Raw genomic sequence first — 20451 nt, 5'->3', positions numbered from 1 at the left:
TATGTGAGGAAACAAATTGTCCAAACTGACAGAAAGTGTAGCAGATGTCCCTCTTCTATTGTAACATATGCCCTTCGTCTACAGACGCATTCATATATTTAATACTTTAAACTAAAAATATTTTTCAACCTCTATTTTTTCCGGCATGCCAGAAAGGACCATACAAGGTTTATTGAAAATATAGCCACTGAACCCACTTTTGTGGCATGTGGGGTAATACGGCACTGGACTGCAATTGTTAAATTAGTAAATGTTTTAATGCAAATTATTATGTAATATTGTTCAATGAAATGTTTTAATATTTTTTAGGTATGTGTATCCGGTTTCTATTTATGATTTAAAATTTATCACATAGTTGATGAATTCATGTACCTTTTTCTAAATCAGGTGTTAAGATACTTCATTTACTCAGTATTTTACAATTTATTAAACCCTATTTTTAAAAAAAGATGACACTTTAAAAACTGATGTGTTAATGCTAAAAAAGCCATTTCATGTTCTCAACTTTATTTTCATTTTTTATATCTGCTGTAATATTGCTTGTTTCAATCAAGTTTATCAAACTACTTTAGTATCATAAGTGTTATGTCTAAATAATTGACTTTCATAAACTTACCATGTTGTCATATTGCATCATAATGCTATGTTACATTATTCTTAATTCCATTCATATGTGCCCAATAACTTGGTGAATGTATTTTTTAATGCTATTTTTGTGTGTAAATAATAGGAAGTCTGCTTTCATTTCACAAAGGAAATCAGTACTTTTGAAATCAGTGGTTTAAGTGCTTATCATTCTTGTTACTTTCATTGAATTTTATTCTTTTACTAGTGATACCCGCACGGCTTCGCCCGCAATAGAAAAATCAAAAGGTCTTTTGGTTCGCCTGTATATTTACAAATAATGTATAGTGAATTTTCTCGCCAGTTGGCTTGTACCGACATTACGGTTCCACGTTATGATAATTTCGTATCTCGCCAATTGGCTTGTGCCCATGTTACGGTTCCACGTTACGATAATTTCGTAATTTATGATAGTTTTTTCCTTAAAATTGGAATAAAAAAAGAACCACATCGAATTTTCGAAAAATCGCTTCGAGGTGCACACCCCCATGCTACATACTAACTTTGTGCCAAATTTCATGAAAATCGGCCGAATGGTTTAAGCGCTATGCGCGTCACAGACATCCTACGGACATCCTACAGACATCCTACAGACATCTTACAGACATCCTCCGGACAGAGAGACTTTCTGCTTTATTATTAGTAAAGATTATCTTTATATTCTGAGTCATCCAATTTTTTTCCTATTTATGCTATTTTAAGGTTAATTATGGAATGATTTCATTTCTTAAATTTAAAAAATATTCTATTTCTAACTTTCCATATTTATGCAATTTTCATTGCTTTTATTTAGATTTAGAAGCAGATTTAACTGGAACTGCTCTTAAAGAGCTAGAAAAGCATAGTAAGCCAAGTTCTGCCAGCAAAAGCACGCTAATTATACACAGTGTCCAACGAGTAAGTGAAATGTTTATAAATACAGAAATAGCTTTTCAAACTTCAGCGAGATTTCAATTGTCTCCCTCCTTTCTAATTATTATGTTTTTTTAACTTCTAAAATGCTTATAAATACTTCTTTTGTTGTTTCTTTTGCTTCGCAAAAGGAAAATACTCAACCAAGTGTGAAGGTACGTTAAAGGTGCACATTTTAATCATTCCTTCACTATTTCATGCTGCAATTTTTGAAAATGTTTAAAGCTTTTTTTTTCTTATTCGTTTTCATTTCCTTTGCACTGCAATTTGTTTACAGCTTTTATTTTAAGAAATTGAATTATTTTCAATTCTTTATTGCATGCTTCAATCTTTGGCTATTTCCTGGGTACTAATATATGAGATACAATTTACTGGTATACACAAAAATTGGCTTTCTTATGATTAGGTAGCTAAGGACAAATGTGGACAATGGCAAGAAATACATGAGGTATTTATATGTTGTCTAGTTTTGCTTAATTACTTGTTTGTGTATTTATGTAGATTGCTTGACATTTTTCTTATCAGCACAAAAAAATAAGTAATTAAATAAAATATATAAATAAAAATAACTAAATAAATAGAAGTGTTAAAAATTGAAATAAGTGACTAAAAATATTTTATTATTTTGCAAAATTGTCTGTTCTTGCTCATAAAAATTATCCAAGATGTCTGAATTCTTCTTATAATATATTTTCATTGATCCTGGTTTTAAGTACACATTGTTGGGTGTCCTAAATTCTTCCTGGTTAAAAATTTGATCATATTTATCACTTACATTTTTTTGCACCCTGAAAAGTACAATACACATTAAAAAAGAAAATGTTAAAACCCATTCTTGAATAAAATATATATTCCTTTTCATAATTCTTGACTTTTTCTTTGATTTTTTTTTCATGAAACTTTTTTCTTTTAAAATTATCATTTTGTTTAGGCCACTAAAAAACTTTAATACAATAAAAGGCTGTATAACTTTTTGTTTTGTTAAAAATCAGTATTTCTATGAAAAGAATTAAACTATTCAAAATGCTTTCCTTGAAATATAATGCCACTATTTAGTTAGGATTGGCTTCTTTTATCTATAGAGTAAACTTCTGGTTAACAATTTTGACTAAAATTAAATAAATAGCTAAGTTAGACTTAGTATGTTCTGGATGATGGAAAAGTCTATAAATCGTTTTTTATAGCACACATCTTTTATCAAAAACCTAATTATATTTTCATTTAAATAAGCTACTCAGTTTTAGTTTTTTTGTTCAATTAATTAGTTTCAAATTTGCTGTTTAATTCCTAAGAAGGACATAATGATATTAAAATAAGTTCAAAGAAAATTCCTGGGACAGTTAATGCACTTGTTAAAAAAAACGTATAAAAAACATTAAAATTACTTATTTAATGGATTAAAAGTTATTTATATCATTGAACTGAATAGTAGTGAATGCACCAGTTAAAAATGTTAGAATATTTATGAGCCAAAAGAAATATTATTCAATTTACTGCTTTAACTATGTGACATGATGGTGAATGGTTTAGTTTTAAGTACCAGAAAGTAAATATTAAAGGGGAAAAAAAAGCACCAAGTATTCTGCCATGGGCAGGTTAACAAACAATTTATTGTTTGTTAGCTTTATTGTAGGAGCTTGTTTATTTGTTTTCCCGCTGAGAAAAAAAAAAAAAAAAAAAACTTGGGAAAAATGTCCAATTCTAACTTTTCCCTGTTACTTTTGAATCCAAAATGGGTTTCTTCAAATGTCTCGAAAACTCATTTCTGCAGGTATTGCCCTTTACCTGCTCAAGGCAGTATTGAATCACAGAGTGCCCTAAATTTTGTTTTTTGAATCTTACCATTGTGATAAGTTAATTAATAAAGAGGTGAACAATCTTTATCGAACAGCATTCAAATCTGATAACTATCAGCATAATAGTAGCTAAAAAAATATATTGATCATTTTCCATTTTCATTCTCTTACTTGTAGAATTCTTTTAGTTTTTAAAATGTTTTAGTTTGGAACTACTAAATATCTTTCTATGGTTGAGTTGTGCATGCTTTTACTCTTTGAAGTATTTTTTCTTTTAGCATTTTATTGTGTAAAATGCTATAGTATGAATTTTAATACGTGTACTCATATTTCTCAATTGAAAATTATCAAATAATTACAAAGATTATTTACTTATATGTAAAACACATGCAACTTAATTTTGATGCATGGAAGTCTCTTTTCAAAATTATTTTTGTATCTATGTTATTTTATTGATATTATTCAAATTTTGAGTGATATTTTATGACATAAATTTGAAAAAAAAAATTCTTTGACAGTTTATATGAAGTAACTTTGCAAGCAACTTGATTTCTCACAATTTCAAATTCCTATACCGTCGGATGCCAATTTAGTGAATACCTAAAAGAGAAAATTTCATTATGCCGAAGACCCCGACTTATATTAACATAAGTCAGCAGATTAGTCTTAATGAAATTTTGCTACAAGAAAATGGCTTATCTGGTCCCTTCAATTTCGTTAAAAAGGGGTTCGTCTGTATTGATTAGAGATGAAACCGGTCGGGAACGCCCCCCCCCCTCCCCGGAAATTTTCGGAAAAACCGTTTTTTCCCAAGAGGATTATTTGTGCTCCGGAAAAATTGAAAAATTATTATTTTCAACTTTTCAGAAAATTTTAATAATGCAAATAGTTGTATGATAATATAATTTGCATATAGATCAAAAAACATTTAATACTCTTTGCAAAAAAAACTAAATCAATATCCTTAGTGAAGAATTTATTTTTTTTCTTCATAAAACTTCATGACGTTAATCACAGAACTATGGTTTTGCTGACTGTGCGAACCAAATGTACAGGATGCGGCAAAAAAACCCGGCAAGCAATTTTCTTTGTAACTCTATTAAAAATTAATAAATTCACAAATCACAAAAATAATAATATGAGAAGACCTTTAGCAATCAATACTTTAATTGTTTTCAATCTGACCGCCTTTTTAAGTAATACAGAAGTGCAACTGCTTGTTGAAATTTTCATTCAAGGGCCGTAAGTCCTTTAATCAATCCTATTCCCTATAAAGCAATTGCTTTAGAGAGTCCAAACTTATGTGTAGTTTAGGGTAGACCTTTGACTCTAAAACAGGCCATACAATGTAATAAGTGGGATGCAAGTAGAGTGTCCACTCTAAAGATGATATCATGTCAAAAACAAAGCGCCTTTTGCGCCACTCTTGTCTTTTTGGCCGTATGAACTGGTGTGGAGTCAAACTGCAATGTCCAATCTACATTGCTAGGCTGAATGCCCTTAGGTCTACAGAAGTACAACAGCTTCTAAAATGTCCTTCTGGTACACTTTTTGATTCATTTTATGGCCCTAATCCAAAAAAAACAGATTTTTTGTCACTTGCAGGGCCAATACTAGCAGGTGTGGAGCACGTGCATCATGCACGGGCGTCCAAGGTAAGGGGAGGCCGTAGGCCACATACACTTCCATTAATCAAGCAAAATATCTCAAGAATTTCTCACAACAAAACTTTAAATTAGTCAAATAGATTTATTAGGCTGAATTTTAAATCTTAATAAAGAATCAAAGTAAGAGCTGATTGAATGGTAAATCAGTGAAAGATATCTCTTCCAGCATGGACTTGCAGCCCGTCTTAAACATTACTGGCATCTTCGAGTCACACAATTACCTGAACTTTTTGGAACTCGTAAAACTTCTGTTTAAGCTGGATGACCTGACGATTAACTGAAATGTACACTGTTCGTTTTTGTACTTTCCGGACATCGACTATGATTTCCAAGCTACTTGAAACAGCATGCTGCATCAAATATTATTTGCTGAGGCACAACAAGCAAACAAACTCTCTTTCTACTTGGTTAAACAACTTTAAAATAGCAGGTCTTTTGCTTTAAATTGTAAGAAAACCGATGAACAATACATAAGACAAAAATAAATAAGACACTCATTAAAATGAAATTACTTTACTTCCATTCCATGATGAAATCTTTATCCGAGTTTTTTTTTTTTTTGCTGCACCCTGTATGCTGCTGTGCTAAGCACAAAAGTGGAATCTGCAATTGAGCTCAAGCTGTGTGTTTTGAACTTTGGTTCTTCCATACATTTGATTCAGATGTCTTTTTTTTTCCAGAATTTTTTAACAAAATAATTCCTGATCAAACATTTTACTTATTAAGTAAAATATGAAATAGAGAAAACTTGGTTATAATAACTCGGTTTTCTTCAAAAGTGCAGGTATGACTACTTTTACTATTGTGCTTAGTACGGCCCTATGAATAAACTGAAACTCCAGTTTAAGTTTTGGTTCAGCTTTAGAAACCATTACTCAGTTTTGATTTGGGGTTTCTGTTAGAAAGAAAAAGAAAAACCTATTTAGTTTTGATTTGAACTTGGAACAGGATTGAAAAAAAATCAAAACTCAATAGCTTTCATTTTCAGATAGTAAGGAAGGGAAATCATACTTATTTTTCTTTCAAATAATATCAATCATGTTTGAAAGTCAAAAATTACGATTATTATTTCAAGTTTCAAAGGCAATCTAAAAAAGAAATTGTAATTGTTATGATTGAACCACCTTACCTAATATTATTGGTTGAACGAGGACTTGACTTATTTCTAGTGTTTGACCAAGAAAGCTCTAATTTATAAAACGAAAAGGTTTTTTTTCTAATTAAACTTACCTTTATGTGTACTTCTGTCAAGCAGAAAAAGAAGATGTTTGGATTGCTTATATGTTTTAATGCTTAACCCTTTATATGTTCCCAGAAACACAGAGCTATTAAGAAATCCTATTTTTATTCATAAAAAATCAATTTTTCCTTAAAAGAAACTGATAAAAAAACTTTTTTTCCACCACTTCAAAATTTCCAGAAATTTTACATCTCTAGTATTGATACAATATTTCTTTAAAATTGTATTTTATAGAGATAATTATTTTAAATTATACTCTTTTCTGTGTATAGGCTGACAATTCTGTTTCAGAAAGTTTGGAAGCTTCACCTGCAAGTCATTTGTCGAAAGGTTCGAGAACTTCATATTCCGATAGTGTTCCTTCTTCACCATCTCAAGATCAAAGTGGTGGTATGTTGGCTCTTTATTTCTAATAGAATGTAAATAGCTGTATCATCTGAAGCTTGAATAGCAGTGTGATCTAAAGATATTTTGTTTATGATATGTAAAAAACGCATAGAAAAACTGTTAAACTGGGTATGCATCAGTAATTAAAAATTCTTTGTGCCATGGAGGAGTCCTGGATCATTCTTTTATTTTTTGCTGATGGAGTTAAAAGAACGATTTTTTTCAAAAAAAAAAAAAAAACTTTTGACAAAGTTCAGAACCAAAGTAGGTGTTCTCTTTTCTGCATTTTAAAATTAAAATAAAATGACTTCAATGATAATAAGTCCTTGGCAGAAATAACATGAAAAAGTTGTTTTTTTTTCTTGTTGAAATGAAAATATGTGCAGAGTGAAAAAGAAGAAGGAAAAAAAAAAACTACCCTTCTAATTTCACCCTATCTTGCCGCCTCCCCCCCCCCCTTTTTTTTTTATAAACCACTCTTGGCTTACTTTTTCCATAAATTTGACCAATTAAAAAAGTTTAAAAAAAAAATTCTGTTGCAGTTTAAAAATGCAAAAATCTTTTTAGCACTTCCAGTACACATAAAAGCCTTTGCTTATGAATTTCATGTGAATATCACTTCCTTCTTATGAGTTGCAATTTATTGAAAATGCTGATTTTTACAAAATCTCAAAATGTGGAGGGAAGGAAAAATTGCCTGAATGTTTCAAGGTTCATGTTTGTAAATAGTAAATAACACATTTAAAAAAAAAAATAAAAAAGAATTTTTTTTTTCATTTCACAAGATGTTTATTTTCAAAAACTGATATTTTGAGCTAGATTTTAACTTTTGAATTTTTTTTGTTTTTTATGAATTCAAATAAAACCACAAATCTTGCATAGTTTATTGAAAAAATTCTGAAAATTTCAGATGGTTTAGAATATTAACATTTATTTTCTTTTAGTTTAGGAAATATAACCTTTAAGTTTCACAAAGCAATCAAAATCAGTTTCCCAACCTCCTTATTAAGTTCCTTCTCAAGTAAAATTTTTTGGAAAATGGATTTAAACTTCTTTAGTATATTAAGTATGTTCAAGTTTTGGGGGATAACCTTTATATTCATATCATATATAGTTTTAAAAGTATATACTCATAATTTTCTCTTAAACAAGCAAATAAGTTCTCATTATTTATTTTGCTACCAGTAATTTCACTTATTATAAATTTATTTTGAATAATCAAATAATTATGCATTTTTACAATTAAGAAATTGCATTTGAAGAAATTAATTTCTCTATTCTACTTTTTTCAAAGCTATTCTCATTTAATGTATGTCATTTTAAGATTTAAGGTGCTGTTGCTTTTTCAATAAATGCTGATTTTTAGACTGGAAAATTTCAGAAGTTATGTTAGTTTTTCTGTTTCAATTTTTAAAATTGTAAATATTAAAATTGTGAAGCACTTTATCTTTTTTTTTACGTTCTTGAATAATTTATATTGTTTTGTTGTTCTTAGATGACAGATCTCGACCAAAAGAAAAAAAGTCATTTATGGGGAGCTTAAGAAGAAGACTGAGCTTTCGCAAAACAAGATCTAAATCTGCCGAAAATCGTTCTGAATCTGCATCTAATTACAGCCAAGCTAGTAGTAGAAGTGCTTCTACAGATAGATTGCGTCAGCAGAAGCCATCGCCTTTCAAGGGGAAATTTATGGGTATTGATATGCTTCACTATTCTAATTTATTGTTATTAACGTAGTTAAAAAAATCATTTTTGATAGAAAAGCCAAACTTTTTTTTTTAAGTAAGTTTCATTAAAACCAACTTTGTACTTCTTAAGGTAGGGTTTTGTATTTTTCTTTTCAAAACTAATCATGGAGAGATGTTTCTTGCATAATCTTTGTATTGATTTTTCATTGAGCTCTATTATAGACTGCAGTTCGGGTAAGCAAAAAGCTAACTTTTGACAGATTAGGCAATTTATTCAAAAGGTCATTTCACAGTATTTGAATTTTGCAGACTCCATATTTCAAGGTTTGGGCTTCAATATTCATTACATCAAGATGTAAAAAAATTCTTTTTTGCCAGTGTCAAAGTCCTACCTACACACAAATTCAAAATAAAATGAAATGCTAATTAAACAGTAAATTAAGTAGTTGGACAAAAAAGTGTCATATTAATGACTCTATGCATGAAAATACATTCCAATTTCGATCAACATTGAGTTCCATTCCCTTTGAATCTAGTTTTTCTATGCTGTCAAAGTTTTGATTGTATTTTTAAACTGATACACTGAAGATAATAAGAGCGAAATAGTTTTATAAAATTTCAGAACAAAAAAAAACTTAATACACATGGTGAAGTGTTAAATGTTGGGGGCTCTACAATTTGTATCAATTGACTTTATGACCAAAAAACTTAGATACAAATATATTTTAAAGGAAGAAAAATAATTAAAGGTCTTTAATTAATGAAGAAATATATTCTGCTGTTTTTTAAGTGCAAGAGATAAATCGTTCAAAGCCAGTAAATTGCTGTATTGTCAGAAAGTTTCATTAGGAATCTAACGGTTCAACTTATTTGAAACATTTTTTTCCTTAAATTCTTAAATTTGTCCTAAAGAAAAACAGACCAAGTGCTTATATCATCTTATCAAATGTAAATTGTAAAAGATAAAAACAAAATATTATAAGCAAAATCAAATGCAAAAAAAAAAAAAAAAAGAAAAAAAGAAAAAGGAAAAAACAGGAAAAGGAAAATGAATAAATAATTGAAGAAATGTAGAGGAGTCCTGCACATTTTTCTAGAGTCCAACACACTTTTTGAATTGCTATTGCTATGGAATTCTTTAACTGATATTATTATTATTTTTTTTTTGCATAGCTTTGTTAAATGGTGTATAAAATTAGAAATAAAAATATTTATTGATGATTTTATTTTGAGCAATGAAAAAGAAACTTTTTTATGTTTTTTTCTTTTTTTGAACAACTCTACAGGTGTATATTTCTGAGTTTATCACACAAATGAAATCTTAAATGTATGTGAGTTGCTTAAATACTTTCCTTATTTTCCTATTTCAAATAAAAATTTCATCAAAATCTTTCATTTGTGAAATATGAAAGATTTTATCAAGTTTTGCACTGTCCAGTCCGCAACAGGAGTTTTAACAATTTTCCAAATAAATACTCCATATCTCTGTAAATACTCATGCAAATTCAAATAAACCACCTATTTTGGCATTTGACTTCAGATATTCCTTTTAAAAAAATTACATGGCTTTTGTTGTGGACACTATCTGTACAAAATACTGTGAAATGGCACCAAAACAATTTAGATTTACCTATAGCCTGCAACGTCTGAGTCATACTATTACTATTAGGTTCTATATTTTACCTGCTCCATTTTTAATTTCCACTGGTCCAGTATTTTTTTCGCTTCCATTACTTTTAATATGGGTGACAGCTATGTTATTATAATTGCTTTATAAAAATTTTATAATCTATTTTGTTTATAATTTCATGCTGCGTGAGTGCAATTTGATAAAGTGAGTTTTGTTTCTCAAATTGCTTTAATTTTGGCTATGACTTTCTTCCTGAACTTTATATGAGTTTTCTTTAATTTTTCAGGAAAGCAATTTTTAGCTGTTCCAGGTAAATCGTTTTAGTTTCTTACTAATTTGAATTATTGTTGCATGATTTACATATTTCCCTCATTCAGTGCACATCGAAGGTGGAGTTTTGGAGGTGAAAACACCCCCCTTAACCATTGGTTATAGCATAAATGCAAATTCTAATACAGTAGTTTATGCATATGAAAGGACTGTTTTGATTACCCCCCCCCCCCCCCTTCAGAAGGTGTTTTTAATAAAAAACCCTCCAGAAGGTATTTTTCTTTAAAAAAAAAAAAAGCTCTGAAAGGTTCTTCTGGCTGCGCCAGGGCTCTCATTAGGTTATAAAGGGGCCTTTTGGTCAAGATGCCTTAAAACTTTTGGTTGGAGAATTATTTATTCTAAATAATAATAATAATCAAAGAAGTGATGACTTTAGGAGTTTTGAAAATTTCACATAATTCCAAAAGCTTCAGGGGGAAAACCAGTTTAGACGGGTCAAAAAATTCGCTTTTTTTTAATGTCATAAAATGTTAGTGAAACTATTCAAGAATATGTTGTAAAAATTTCAGTGAAAAATTCCGATTACGAGGGCTATCCAGAAAGTAGATTACGTTTTCGTCTGTGTCCGCTAGGGGCGGGGCTAGCGCGGCCATCTTGGGGTCAAAGCGTTGCGCAGCTCAGTCTGCATCTAGCCGTGCTAGTGAGAGGTTCGTGCTGTGTTCGTTCAGATACTGTGACGGTTTGAAATGTCTGCGTTAATTGAAAATCCCGCGAGCTGCGAGGTGCGCGCAGTAATAAGGTTTCTGACTGCAAAAAACTGTAAACCGATAGAAATCTATCGGCAGCTTTGTGAAGTGTATGGGGACAACATTATCACTGAAAATGGAGTGCGTCAGTGGGTCATAAGATTTAAAAATGGCCGAACCAATGTTCACGACGAAGATCGAAGTGGGAGACCCAGCATAGTGAACGCCGAACTTCTCGAAAAAGTCGATGCTAAAGTCCGGGAAAATCGAAATTTCACAATAACGGAACTTTCTTTAAGTTTTCCACAAATTTCGCGAAGTTTGGTGCACGAAATCATCAGCGAAAAGCTTGGTTACCACAAGTTTTGTGCAAGATGGATTCCAAAAATCTTGACAGAGGACCACAAAAATCAGCGAATGGCTGCAGCGTTGAACTTTTTGGACGCTTACCATAAGGATGGTGACTTTTTACTCGATCGCATCGTTACTGGTGACGAAACATGGGTGAAACACGTGAACTGTGAAACGAAATTGCAATCAATGCAGTGGGGGCACACAAGTTCTCCCCAAAAACCCAAGAAATGCATGCAAACAATGTCGGCAAGGAAGATCATGGCGACTGTTTTTTGGGACAGAAAAGGTGTGATTTTGGTGGACTTCCTGGAAAGAGGCACTACAATAAACTCTCAAAGGTATTGCCAAACTCTCCAAAAACTCAGAAGAGCAATTCAAAACAAGCGCAGAGGAATGTTGAGCTCTAAGATCTTGTTGTTTCACGACAACACCCGGCCCCACACGGCAAATGTCACTCGTAAAGTTCTTGAATCTTTTAAGTGGGAGTTGTTTCCTCATCCACCGTACAGTCCCAACCTGGCACCGAGCGACTTCCACCTATTCCCAGCAATGAAGAAGTGGCTGGCTATGCAGCGTTTTGATGATGACGCACAGCTGCAAGAAGAGGTAACGGAGTGGTTGAAGGCGCAGGCGGCCGAATTTTTCGACGAAGGAATTTCCAAGCTCGTACATCGCTACGATAAATGCCTTAATTTGTATGGTGACTATGTCGAAAAGTAGTATTTGAGTGTGGCTTTCATCTGTATATAATAAAAAAATTTTCCTATACTTTGTTTATTTTTTATTCCAAAACGTAATCTACTTTCTGGATAGCCCTCGTAGTTCCTATGCTATCAGCGCTTAAGTGACTGTGGAGATTCGAAAATGTTCACAGCAGCTTTTTTCAAAGGTGTTTTTCTCAAAAAAAATTTTTTTTTCAACTGGTGTGCATTCTAGCTCAAATAGTTATTGACCAATCTTGCTGAAAATTTGTGTGTATATTCTTTATTCAATTATATTCTATGAACCTAACTCTGGGATGATATTATTAATGAAAAAATGTTTTTAATGCAAGAAATGTGAAAAAAAGAAAGAAAAACATGACATAGTAAACAAACACCTCAAAAACATACAATTTTCAACTTTTTTGATCACAATTAGGTTCATATTTTTAGGAAATATGTTGTTTATGTGAAGGAAAAATTGTAATGATTACAGATAAAAATTGTGGCTCTGGTAATGCCTACTAGCTATAAGCTCTGATAGCGACCACCCTTCTGGTAGAAATGACTTGAAAAAATAACAAGGTGGTACTTCAAAAGATGAATAAAATATTCTCCAAGTTTAAAGAAATTCCGATTATTTCTATTCTGTTACAGAGTGTTTATAAAGTCTCTCTGCAATAGAAATTAATGACACATGGAGAATGGCTATCTCAATCACGGTTGTTAAATCATCTCCACAGTAGAAATTAATGGCGCATAGAGAATGACTCATCACAACCACAGGCAGACAGTCCCTGATTTTCACCTGTGGAAAGCTGCCAAAGGCCATGTGTCTATAAGAATACTCCCAGAAATATTAACGAATTAAAATTGGAAATAAAGAATTACATCCAATCCATCACAGCTGAAGCATTATGTTCTGTGTTTACGGTCTAAAATTTCAGAAAATTCCAAAAATTTTGGGTTGCTGTTTCCGAAAGTTTTAGGCTGACAAACACGTTCTTAAACTGAAAAAAATCAAAATAAAACATTTTTTTAATGTTTTTTTTTCAATGATTTTCATGATTTTTGTAGGCATATTTGAAGAGTTTTTACAAGGGAAAGGGTGGGGGGTGTTCGAGCTTTCTTATAGTTTCCGAAATTTTCACATTGTCTTCAGAAAATTTTATTTGAGTCCACTTGCACCCCTTTGTGTTTGCCAATAAAATTAAACGGGTAAACGTTTGTATGGCACAAGGAGAAAAGCATTTTCAGCACCTATTGTGAACAAAATGTCGAAATTAACATTTAATATATACCTTCACATGTTTTGTACGAGGCGTATTTTTAAAGTAAGTTCCGTTTTGATATAAAAAAAGAACGAGTACAGATAGAGCAAAGAAATTTATTGCACAAAAATCTACCATCCTTACGCTATTTTTTGACATTGCTCCCGTGATTTTCCAAACATTTGTCATAGCGTGGTACAGGTTTTTGTATACCTATTCATAGAAAATTGCCGCCTGTGTAGTCAGCCATGGGATAACATGTTCTCTGAGCTCATTATTGCTGTTGTGCCACAGACCACCTTGGAAAGACTTTAGATGCCGAAACAAATGAAAGATGCTGCGAGCGAGGTGAGGGCACACCAGAGGATGTTCAAAAATGCCCCAGCCAAAGCCCTGTAAGAGTCTTCATGGTTGACTAAACGGGCGGTAGCTTTGTACGAATAGGTATACAAAAACATGTACCACGCTATGACAAATGCTTGGAAAATCACGGGAGCAATGTCGAAAAATAGCGTAAGGGTGGTAGATTTTTGTGCAATAAATTACTTAGCTCTATCTGTACTCGTTCCTTTTTTATATAAAAACGGAACTTACTTTAAAAACACGCCTCGTATTTGAGTTATCAAAATATGTTTTTTGGGGTTGTTTTCTTATTTTTTACTGCGGAAAGACTTTAAGATCACCCTGTATAATTGCTCGCATAAATTATGTCTATCATTTATGAGGTTACACTTTTGATTAATGAAAATTAACTAAAAAGTAGTTAAGTATATAATTATAGCAGACAAATTCCATAATAAAATACTTTAATTTCCAAATAAATGAAATTGAATTAATTTAAGCAGTTATGATATGTATTTCTTTTGTACATTTATAATTAATTAAAATTAAATTATATTTTTGAAATGGGGTTTATATTTTGTTTTAAGATACTTTTGACTTAATGTTCCAAGTCATAAATGTGAAATTATTTAATTATTATATTTTATGTTAACTTCATAAGGTATATGTTAGCTCAAAGGGAATAAATGACCTTTTCTTATTTCAGGTAGTACACGCAGTAGCCTTAGTGAAGCCTCTGGCATAAGTGCTTCTTCAAGTCGTACATATATAAATGAAAATTCAACTCTTGTGGTAGAAACAAATGAAAATGGAATAATCAAGTTAGTGCATATGTTTAATTGTTGCATTTTAAAATTTAAATTTAGCTCTTTAATGTGTAAATATTGATTTTTCTTTACTAAAACATAACATGATGTTAACCACCCTGTAGTTTGGCAGTACCAATGCACTGCAAGGTAGTTAAAAAAAACATTATTGAACATAAATAATATAACTAGACAATGTTATATATCTATTAAATGTTATTATTTTTTTTTTCAATGTTTGTTCAATGTCCTGTACATACAGTGAGATATTCTTTTTAAAAATATAGAAAGTAACTTCATGCTTGTGATAATAGGTGTTATTAAATGCCTCAAGAAAATAATATAAATCCTGCTAATATTTTTATACTTAAGGGACGTTTTCAGAATTACCTTTTGTTTTCAGGCGTTATCTTATACCAAATTCTTTGATTCATCGCAGCAAGTGGAAAAAACGTGGAATTAAGTTACATATTTATAATGATCATGTATTTGTAGCCAAACATCTCTCAGGGTATGTATGTTACAATGTAAAACTTGAAATAGTTGACTTTTTATTTCTCTTCCAAAATTTCTTTAGCTATTTTAAAGCAAGTTCTTAAAATAATAACTGATCAAAATGATGCTAATCATGTGTTGAGTATTATAATTTATCACCCACCATGTTGCATTATTCTTAGTATATTTCAGTTATTTTTCTTGTTATATTTAAGCGTTAAACTTGAATTTTTAAGCTTAATGTTTCTGAGGTGAACCCTGATTTTAGACTCATCTAGTTATATGAGTAATTTTAACTGCAGTAAATTAGTAGTTTAAAACAGTTTATGCCTTAAGAGTGGACAAAATGTTCTGTACTGTATTTGATGTGACATTAGATGAAAACAGAATACTTTTCTTTCATTGTCAAATTGTCTAAATTAATATTGAATTTAGAAAAGTTATTAACTAGCAACTCCATTACTTCTTTAATCTTGCTCTAAATAGGGAAAAGTGAGGCAAAGTTTCAAGTAGTAGGGCAAAGTGGAATGGTTAAATATGTTTCTGAGTTTGCAGGACCATCTATCTGGTGTTATTTTAACTAAGTTAATACGCATGTAGTTGATTTCAGCTCGAAAATGGTTACCTTTGAAGATCAAGGTAAAAAGTAATAAAAGTTATTTTCAAAATTAGACTTTCAAATTGGAATATTTCGTGGTTTATCAGATTTTTTTTTTTTTTTTTTTTTTTTTTTGTCAATATAAAATGTTAGTTTTTATTATTATAACCCTGAATACAAATGTTAAATAATTGCACTATTATATTTGATGCTGATCAATATAAATTTTAAAGGTCTACATTGTGCCAAGTATGCCAGAAATACTTAACAAGACGCCCAGGAAAACAAGGTTATGAATGCAGAGGTAATTATTTTTTTAAACAAGATTTTTTTAAACTTCCATTCCTGCCACTTTAAATTTGTGGAAACCTGTATACATAATGAGTGCATGGCGACTAAAAACATTTATGAAGTTGTAGAGTATTGATATGTGTGTGTAACAGAATGAAAAGCAGCAAGTGGCTCAACTTCAGATAAAATATTGCAAAGCAAAGCAAGACATTTAATGCAAAATTTTAGAATCTGGAGAAGCAAAAGTGGTAAAAATAGTGATGTGATATTGCATTGCTCTTCCTTCAAAAAATTTGTGATCTCTTCCATTAAGCTTGGAAAGGAATCTCCTCTCCATTTAAAACATTGAATTTTAGTTCTTGAGGATGTATTTGAAAAAATAGTTGAAATATTAGACCTGTTTCTAGTTAAGCATTAAAAACAACAAATTTTAATAATTTTGCGGCGACTGCTTGGATATTTTTTGTGTAAAATTAGTTAATATTTTATTCTTAAACACAAATCATCTCATTTTGTGCAATTACATCATACTTCATTGAAAATTATTTTTTGAATCTCCCCTCCCCCAAACAGTCTTTAAATTTGTTCAAAATATTATCATTCAAATAAAGTGTGGAGAAAAATCAAACTATTATTTTGTGAAGCAAATCAAACTAGAATATAACCACTTCATAATTTTAAACATGCATTGAATTGTCAAAAATCGTACAAAGGTAATGCAAAACAAATGAATATTACTGAATTTTAGAAGCTCACAACAATATATTGTATGTTTTTTGAGGTAGTTTAAGTATTTTTTCCTTTACCTTACTTGTTTTATATTCTCAATACTTTCAGGTTGCAGCCTTCAGTGCCATAAAAGCTGTCATGTTAAAGCTATTTCATACTGTTCAAACAGCACTATCAGTTCAATGGAAGTGTAAGTATTCATACATGATTTTAAGCAATATTGTGTTGTCTTAAAATAATATAAAAAAAAGAAAACAATTGAAAGTAAGTAAAAACAAATATCTTTAAAGTAGTAGAACTACACTGAGAAAGGGAATAACTTGTTTCCATAAATTAAGTGCAAAACATTTCACTCCAAAAATTTTAATTAATTACCTATTTCAGTAATATTTCACATCACTCATGTTTGTTTCAAAAGACCATCAATTAAAAGTAGCAATTTTAAGAAACCTGTTATACTTAAATACATTGTACATAAATACAATAAAGCACTCTTTGTCTTTATACATCTCTTGATTATGTGCCTTTTACATTTTATATGTCATTCTCACAAAGTCCTGATTCATCCTTCAAATGCTAAAGGACATCGTTTATATATCGTAAAATATTGGTTATACCCTTCCGTAAAGTTCAAAATTTTTCTGCCTGACTATTTGTCTTGGATCTTTTAAGGTAGTCAAATCTCCAAGGTAAAGAAAAAGTGACACCACCATTCTTTAACGGCGCAATAAACCATATTGAGTAACTCATACACAAATGAAAAAAGTGTATGAACTCAATTCAATTAATAGTGCGATAATCAATGTTCAAAGGCAATCGGGATGTCAGACGAAGTTAAAAGATTTTTTTAGCTGAATGGTCTGCATGTACATATATAAATATAACTGCACAATGAAAGCACATTAATATTAGAATTGAAACTATTTGGTTTAAAAATTCAACTATTGTATTTAATTAAGAACTACAAAATAATTTCTGCATTGAAAAACGTTACAAGAACCTTAAAACTATTATATTTGAATAAAATTACATTAACAAAATTAAACTTTTAAAGATAAGGGTAATGTTTCATTCCAGTCCCTTGAACAAGGTGTAAATGATGCTTTGCTGTATATGAGGTTTTTAAATATTATATTTAAACTAATGATTACATAGGGTGATTAAACGTGTGGCTGATGTTAATTTTTGATTTGAATCATAGATTCCCTTTTTTTTTGCTCTGATAAAAACATTTCTCAGTTCCATACGCAAAAAATGATTGCATCTTTTTCTCTCTACATCTATTTATGGTAGTTATCTATTGGTATTGGTTAATTGATTTTCTAATTAAACTTTTTTTTTTCAAGTGAATATGTTCACGATCCAAGATCAACTGTTCCAAAATCAAGCTAAGAGTTCTGGAATTCAAAGTATTTGCCTCTAAGAATGATAGTATGCTGCAATTCTTAAGTCTTTCATCAATGAAGATGGCTCATGTGAGATTAAATGTGCATTTTTAGCTTTTCAATCAATGAATGTCATAGTTTCATTGAATGTCTGTTATAAACTTTTGTGTGGGTTGCCAGCATATAAATTTCCAGTGACTTGTTCTTTCATTTTTTTTTATCTCACAATCTTTTTTATAAGTGCTAGAGAACTCACTAATTTAAAGTTGGAGACTTTATCTTTTATTTTAATTTTTAGCCAATGCATCATTTTAATTGTTTATGTTCAGTTTTTCTAATTACCATGTGTTTCATTGACTTCTTTTGAAAGTTATATTTTTAAAAATGACAGTAACTTGCTTTTCTTTGTTTTTTCATTTCCTCCCTTGAAAAAGCATGACATAGGCTTTCTGCTATGACATTTTTTTAACAATCTTTTTCTTAGAAAGTCAGATAATCTTAACATTTTGTAATTTTTTCAAAATATTCTGCTTCAGTGTTTGAAATTTTATCTTTCTAAAAAAATTATCTGAAAAGTAAATGGTAATTTTTTATTTTTTTATTTAAATTTTTAATTCATTGATTTTTATGGCTGCTAGCTATTTGCTAATCATTCTTTACTTAATCGCTATTGCTATTTTCAAAACAATTTTTATTATTTTCTGATACTTTTTAATGTGGATTCATTATATGTATATATTTGAATCATTGTGAATTTATTGACTTCTATTGCAAATATTTGCAATACAAGTGTTTTAATAAAATTACATATGCTCTCTTATGTAATGCTATCATATCACAAAGCTTCCAATATTTAAGCACAATTATTTATTGATGGATAGGGCACCTATTATCATAATTTGCTTTAATAAATGTTAATCTAATTATCAGTTCAAGGAAAAAATATAAAAATACTGTATTAATAATATTACATAGTTGTATTTCAACTTGATTTGAGCATGATTCTTTTTTCATACTTTATTCTTTATTTCATATTTTATTCTTTATTTTTATTTTTATTTCTTCATTTTTTTAAAGACTACAAAAAATGGATGACATATTAAACTTGTCCTCGGTTTAGTAATAAAAAAAATAATAATAATGTTTTTTTTTCATGAAATTATTATTTTTATTTATTGTGTGATTACATTTTTTTTTTAAGTTGGCTATTTTCTTTAACTGTCTGTATTAGAAATTACTATGGCATAGCAATATTTGATAGTATATTTTTATTTTTTAAATGAAGTGATCAGTCCTTTAAATTTTTTTTTGAGGATTTTAATTTATTTTTACTGGTAACCCATTGCTTACAAGAAAATTGTTTATTATCTTGTTATGCATTATTAAACTACAGGTAGAAGCTATATTCTTAATGTTCAATGTCCAGTGTTGATTTTAAATAAATTTCATTGTTATAGTTTTTTGTTCCTTTTATTTTGAAAGTTTTCATGAAGTATGTTGTTGACAATCGTAAATGCCTATTAATATATTATATATACGTTGTGGAAAGAATGTTCCTGTATTTTTTATATTAAAATGATGCATAAAGCCATGTGATTTAAGTACTTATTTACTTTTCAGTATCATTCTATGTTAGCACATTGTTTTTATGTTTTCACATATTATCTGTTTCTTTGTCATGGATATATTCCTGCAGCAGACCAAGCATAAAACATTTAACACTTGAATGACAAAAATGTGATCCTCTTTACAAATATTTAGTTGCACAAAAATATAAAAGTAATCTAGTCATATTAGGCTACTATGTATGTTTGGATTTCATACACATTGACTTTTGTTTATTCTGCAGAAACCAATTTCTGGATAAGCTTTTGAACCAATCAACAGTTCAATTTACAGCAGACCTTTAAAACTATAATCATATATACATGGTAAATATGTAAATTTTTTTGTAAAGTATAAATTACAGTTATTATTTGTTTTCCTGGATATTTTCAGATAAAAAATATAGCCAATTGACTTACAAGTATAATTCGGGTTTAGCTTGGTTTACTACAGGAACAGTATTTCATGTGTGTTGTACTGATATTTTAATTCTTTTCTTAATGTTAAATGTTTTGTTTAGAAATCATGTTTCAGTTTAAATATTATGCCACGGTTGCTTATTATTGTTTATAAACATAAAGTTAAAACCTTTTGTTTCTGTTTATGTTTGCATCCGCCCAAAATGTTTGGATTTCTATATTCGTTATTCATTTGTTTTGTTTTTATTATAGAATTTATGTATAATGAACTAAATTATTAATTTCACTCAATAATAAAATGCTCATCTATTTCTTATATTAAGTTTGACAAATAGAAAAATACCCTTCACCATACTATGTTAGTGATGGTGGCAATATCAGAAACATAATTCTCCTATTTTTAACAGAGTGAATTCAGTATTTGACAGCTTTACATTGCTGCAACACTGACTATGTTTTAATTACTGCTCTAAATAGGAGAGTAATATTTCAATC

At 29.9% G+C, this 20451-nt stretch overlaps 1 protein-coding gene across 1 annotated transcript in view; it reads left to right on the top strand.

Moving 5' to 3' along the window:
- The window catches only part of LOC129216466 (uncharacterized), a 66015-nt gene extending 48045 nt beyond the window's left edge, over window positions 1–17970 (top strand). The window contains exons 12-20 of the mRNA XM_054850680.1: window positions 1418–1521; window positions 6512–6629; window positions 8122–8319; window positions 10231–10254; window positions 14335–14449; window positions 14838–14945; window positions 15761–15831; window positions 16656–16737; window positions 17894–17970. Coding sequence (XP_054706655.1) covers window positions 1418–1521; window positions 6512–6629; window positions 8122–8319; window positions 10231–10254; window positions 14335–14449; window positions 14838–14945; window positions 15761–15831; window positions 16656–16737; window positions 17894–17939 — 866 coding nt within the window. The 3' untranslated portion in view covers window positions 17940–17970. The remainder of the gene's footprint in view (window positions 1–1417; window positions 1522–6511; window positions 6630–8121; window positions 8320–10230; window positions 10255–14334; window positions 14450–14837; window positions 14946–15760; window positions 15832–16655; window positions 16738–17893) is intronic.
- Window positions 17971–20451: the final 2481 nt, after the last annotated feature.

The sequence above is a fragment of the Uloborus diversus genome, chromosome 2, assembly GCF_026930045.1.
Source record: "Uloborus diversus isolate 005 chromosome 2, Udiv.v.3.1, whole genome shotgun sequence".
Lineage (NCBI taxonomy): Eukaryota > Metazoa > Arthropoda > Arachnida > Araneae > Uloboridae > Uloborus > Uloborus diversus.
Note: the sequence above shows the minus strand (reverse complement) of the source record. Positions and strands in the feature narration are given on the sequence as shown.